Source organism: Nipponia nippon, unplaced genomic scaffold (assembly GCF_047370975.1).
Source record: "Nipponia nippon isolate SJK-2023a ecotype South Korea unplaced genomic scaffold, ASM4737097v1 scaffold_5, whole genome shotgun sequence".
Classification (NCBI taxonomy): domain Eukaryota; kingdom Metazoa; phylum Chordata; class Aves; order Pelecaniformes; family Threskiornithidae; genus Nipponia; species Nipponia nippon.
In genome coordinates this window covers 38,210,620-38,215,906 of record NW_028262369.1, presented here as the reverse complement: position 1 = coordinate 38,215,906, position 5,287 = coordinate 38,210,620, and the positions used below count along the sequence as shown (strand labels likewise).

At 47.9% G+C, this 5,287-nt stretch overlaps 1 protein-coding gene across 1 annotated transcript in view; it reads left to right on the top strand.

Moving 5' to 3' along the window:
* The first annotated feature begins 3,529 nt into the window (after nucleotides 1–3,529).
* Nucleotides 3,530–5,287, top strand: part of GTF2B (general transcription factor IIB) — a 29,591-nt gene continuing 27,833 nt past the window's right edge. The window contains exon 1 of the mRNA XM_087734259.1: nucleotides 3,530–3,670. Coding sequence (XP_087590385.1) covers nucleotides 3,654–3,670 — 17 coding nt within the window. The 5' untranslated portion in view covers nucleotides 3,530–3,653. The remainder of the gene's footprint in view (nucleotides 3,671–5,287) is intronic.

Genomic DNA, 5,287 nt, shown 5'->3' with positions numbered 1-5,287 from the left:
GTTTCTTGTCCTTGACACAGGTGCTTCTCAATGCAATTAAACCTTACGCAAGCAATATTATTTTCGTCATTGCTATATATAAAAAGTTTTAAAGATCATTGCATCATGCTTCTCTTGAAGATAACGGCTACAGAGCACGATTTTCTTAAGTATTTTTTAAAACTCTATTTCTACAATCTAAGATTTCCCTGAGATAGCTGGGTTGTTAGCGTGTGAGCACATACATAATTGGGTTGTGTGGCCTCACAACAGTAGTGAGGTATTAAGGGTGCTTCCATTCACCTCTCTCTGCAATGTTTTCATGCTCTGTTAAACAACAAAAAAAAGGCACCTCACTGCTTCCAAAAGACTTGATGTAACACACTTATATTGCTCTCACTGGCAAATGGGACACCCTGTGTAAAATCAGTCTAGAATATGCACAAAAGAAAAATGATATGCAGAGCTGAAGAGGAAATTAAGAAAACTATAGCAAAATAATTTTTCCATTGTTATGTTTGACTGTTTCAACTGTCTCACTAGTATGCTAATAACTCACCTGCTAAAGCACCGAATTTGAGTTGGGACACACAGGTGGCCAATGTTTAAAGATAGCTCTGAATTGTGTATAGGTGCAGAGCCTCACTTGTGTGTACTGGTTTTGGCTGGGACAGGGTTCGTTTTCTTCATAGTCGCTTGTATGGGGCTGTGTTTTGGATTTGTGCTGGAAACACAAATGTTGTGTTTCCAGGGGATGTTTTAGTTATTGCTGAGCAGTGCTTACACAGAGCCAAGGCCTTTTCTGCTTCTCAGCCCACCCCACCAGCGAGCAGGTGGGGGTGCACAAAAAGTTGGGAGGGGACACAGCTGGGACAGCTGACCCCAACTGATCAAAAGGATATTCCATGCCATAGGATTTCGTGATCGGCAATAAAACTGGGGGGGGGGGGGCGGGTGCTGCTCTGGGACTGGCTGGGCATCCGTCAGTCAGTGGTGAGCAATTGTTTTCATTTGCATCAGTTGTTTTTCTTGGGTTTTATTTTCCTCTCCGATTTTTTTTTTCTCTTTTCCTTACAATTTTAAAAATTATTATTATTTCTTTTTTATTATTAAACTGTTTTTATCTCAACCCACAAGTTTCTTGCTTTTACCCTTCTCAATTCTCCCCCCATCCCACCAGGGAGGGGGGAGCGAGTGAGCGGCTGTGTGGTGCTTAGTTGCCAGCTGGGGTTAAACCATGACCCTCAGGTTACAGGACCCAATGTGTTAGACTGGAGTAATTTAATTTTTTTTTTTTTCCTATTTTGTCCAGGTGCTGTAATGTGGTAATCTTTTTGTTTCACCAAATGTCTGAACACATAAGATGCAGCACAGAGATGAATTAACACAGCAAGCATAATTCAGCTGCTATGGCTATTTATTGTTTCCTTCATTTGCTCCTTTGAGGCATTTGACTGACATCTGCTATTTTAACAAAATGACCATTGGCTAAATCAACAAACCATTACAAAGGACCTTTAGATATACAAGTAAGAACCAGTGACTTGTTTTCATTAATGTACTGTTCATTGTGTTTGCAAAGGCATCTGAATATCCCATCGCATTATTGTTGAAATGATGCTGGTAATATTAGCAATGTAAGAATTGCAATTTAATTACACATTTTTTTATTACTGACAGTAGCTAGCATGAGATACTTTGGGTGAAATTTTAAGAAACTCCAGAAGGACTAATTAAGTAAGTTTTAAAATAGGATTATTGTTGTAACTACAGTGATGGAGAAAACCAGATACAGCTGGGGACATCAAGATGAACTTTCCGTAAGTTATTAAAATGATCTGTTGTTGACAGAGACTGGTAACAGTGGTATTCCCATCTGCCACATCAACCACTTTTTTTGTGCTGCTTGTGGACAAAGCGCTTGAAAAATTGCTGCAGACAGGGAATAAAGAAATGCTGAGATATGATCTATCATATTTTTTGCAACATTTCTGAAAATGATTGTCTTTCTGTGGTGGAAATTAAACTCTTTCAATTCTAATTAATGAGAATAGGGTCAGGAGGGACCCACTGTTGACAGTGATTGCCAGCAGATGATCTTTTTCATGGAACGGATTATATGAGAAGCCAGGACAAACCTGGAAAGCTTGATGGGACTGACAGTGCTGATGAGGCAGATGCTGCTACATACACATTTCAGAGGTTATGGGGTAACTTAATATTGCATGCTGTATTCACATTGACAGTTACAGTGATTTTTTTTTTAATTACTATTTAATCTTTTGAGTTTATTGAGCATTTGTGAAAAAGGTCATTGGAAATGGAAAAAGAGCAGCTTTACATTTATATCTTAGCATCTGTATCTTCTAACAGTTCAGCTTCCTTTTATTCCAAAAGGTATATATTTTTTTTAGATCTAAGGAATGTGTTGGCAAGTTCAACCTAGCTTGTTTTCAACCAGCACACAGCATTTCAGTCAGCAGAAAAGTGTTTAGAAGTTGTGTGATAATGAATTTGACTCAGTAGTCGAGAACTTTTCAACCCTGCTGAATTTCCTTCTTTGAGCTAGCAAATTGAAAAAGACTGTGTCTCCACTATATAACAAGAATATTAAGTGGTATGAACAGTCCTTTGTATCTGACTAATAGATAGCCAATTTACAACTGTTCAGAGACTTCAATGCTGATCACTTTAAAGCGCTGAAGTAATGACACTTTCCAAAATCTGTAGACCCTCCTGTCCTATTCATCTCTCTCTTCATCAGTGAGGAGAGGTGCAGACGAAAGGAATAGGGGTTTTTCCACTGTTTTACAGCCTGTGCTTGAAAACCTCAATACACAGACTAATTTTGCATACGGATCATGTCTTGGAGGGTTAAGAGTCTGGACTGGAGTCCAGTGCTGGAGGGCTTTGGCTTTGCAACAGTTCTTGTGGGTTTCTCCTTCTCCTTGGCCTGACGTTTACTGCCAGAGCGGGTGCGAGGGGGAGAGACAGGAGGGGAGCTGATCCCATCATGCGGGAGCGCGTAGGGTAACATGGCAAACCCGCGCAAACCAGCGGGCGCGTGTGTGTGTGTGTGCGTGTGTGTTTGTCTGCTTGAGTCAGGCTGATCAGTGTCTGTGCACGGCCCGTTTGCAAGGGCTTCCATGAGCCACAGCCAGGCTGCTCGACACCTGCGGGTCCTGCAGAAGGGCCAGGTTCTTCTCATGGTCAAATCAGCTGGGTGGCAAACCAGAACAGCTGTAGCAGATGATGCCAGTAAGGCGGAACTCAATGCCCAGCACCGTTTTGATTTATTAGAACAAGATTTTGGTCCCGTGCCAGGGGGCCCAGGCCGCGGGCTGCCTCCCTGCTCGCCCCTGCCCTCGCCATTCCCTCGGGTGGCCAAGCCCTGCCCAGAAGCGGGCCGGGGAGCCCTGCGCCTTCGCCTGCAGACGGGGCCCGGCCCCGGCTGCTGCAGAAGCGCCAGGCTGTGCTGTACCAACAGCCGTGCCGGCGCGCAGGCCGTGAGGGAAAAGGCGGGGCCTGCCCGCCTCCGGCTCCGCGGCCGTTTGTCCCTTCGCGCGGCCCGTAGCGAGCGGCGGGCGGGCCCCGCCCAGCGCTGCCGGTACATAAGGGGGGCGGTTGCGGAGCTGCCGGACTTCAGACAGGCGCGGCGGCGGGAAGGAGGCAAGATGGCGTCTACAAGCCGGTACGGGAGGCTGGCCTGGGAGCTCGGAGGGGCCCGCGCGGAGGAGGGCGCGGGGGAGGAGGCGGGAGGGGCTCCGCCATCTCTCCCTGTCCGCGGCACAGGAGAGAAAATGGCCGCGTTGCCCCTCGCTGCCACCCGGCGAGGAACCGGTGGCCAGCGCCGCCCTTGCCCGGCCCCGGGGTCCCCGGCTCGGCTCTCTCGGTTCGCGGTGCTCCTGGCCCCTCTCCGGTTTCCCACGCCTCAAGGCCGCCCTATGCGCGGCTCCCGGGGTGGCAGGAGGCCGGGGAGGGCCGCGGCGGGGCTGGGCCTCCCTGGGCTTCTCCCGTGTGGGGTGGGCCGGGCGGGCCCCGGGCAGAGCGGCCTCTGAGGGGCGGCCGGAGGTCAGGAGTGCCGGGGCGGCTGAGCTGGCCGCAGCTCGCGTCGGTATTAACCGGTACCGCTCCGAGAGAAAGGGAGCGTTTTAGGGGATTTCGTGGCGATTCGTGACCCCTCGTTAACGTGAGCTGGGTATTGTCGGTGCTTGTGACCGAGCCCCTTTTCCTGCAGGGCCGAGCTCTTCCCTCGGCAGCGCCTTATCTTGGTGCCGCTGAGCGCGGCTCTACCGGAGGGAGGGCTGCTCTCCGTCCGGGGCGCTGCGCCCCGTAAGGCCGTCGGACGGGTACCGGGGGCCTTCCTCCGTGTCCCGCGGGTGGGCAGCGGAGCCCCGGGCGGCGGGCGGGCGGCCGCGGCTCGCCCTCAGCACCGCCTCTGGGCCGAGGTGGCTGCTCCCTGGCTTGGCTCCAGGTTATCGGGTCCTGAAAACAGCTTTTAGGCTCCCACCCTAAATCCCTACCGGCACTAGTCAGGGGCCAGACGGCTCTCGGGCTCCGAGTTAGTCTTTTTTCCCCTGAAGATGTATCGAAGTTGTTTGCTATTTTTTTTTTTCCAAGTCAGGAATCTTCATTCCTGGCCCATGGAGTGGACTGTGGATTGACTCTATTACTCCTGCTAAACCTGTCCTGGGATCTGGGGAGTGCTTCCTAGTAGTCTTATTGGAACTCGGGAGCTATCTGCTGAGATGGACCTGTACACACCTTCCATGCGTTTTCCTTCAGTATAGTTGACTCTAGTATATTGAACCTGTATGCTACAAAGAGTACAGTATATACGTCTAGATGAACGAGTTAAAATTGGGATAGGAAGACTAATTTTTACAGTGTTTTGTGAAGGTAAAGTCTGAAAAAAACCCTCTGTTGTTAGTATTCTTTCGGGCTTCTGGATTTTATTTTTTTCTTTTGCTTAGCGTGTCGCTAGCCTTTTGCGTAATGCCAAATGTCAGATGATTACACATGCTTTGTCAACAGTTTTGTCCTGTCATCTGAAACTACTGGCTGGGAACAGTGAGAATGAAAGTTGTTTAAAGAGCTTTTATGTAGTATTTTGAACATAATTTACATTTGAAGATCTTGTGTGTACATGTTCTTTCTGGAGGCTTTTGATATTAATAGTGATGTTGATTTTGAGTTTTGGTTTCAAGTTTTAGGTATTTTTCTGAACAGTTACTAGATTAAAATGTTTAGGGTTTTTTTTGTACTTTTGACTCATCAGAAATATCTAAAAAGTAAAAATTAAGATGGA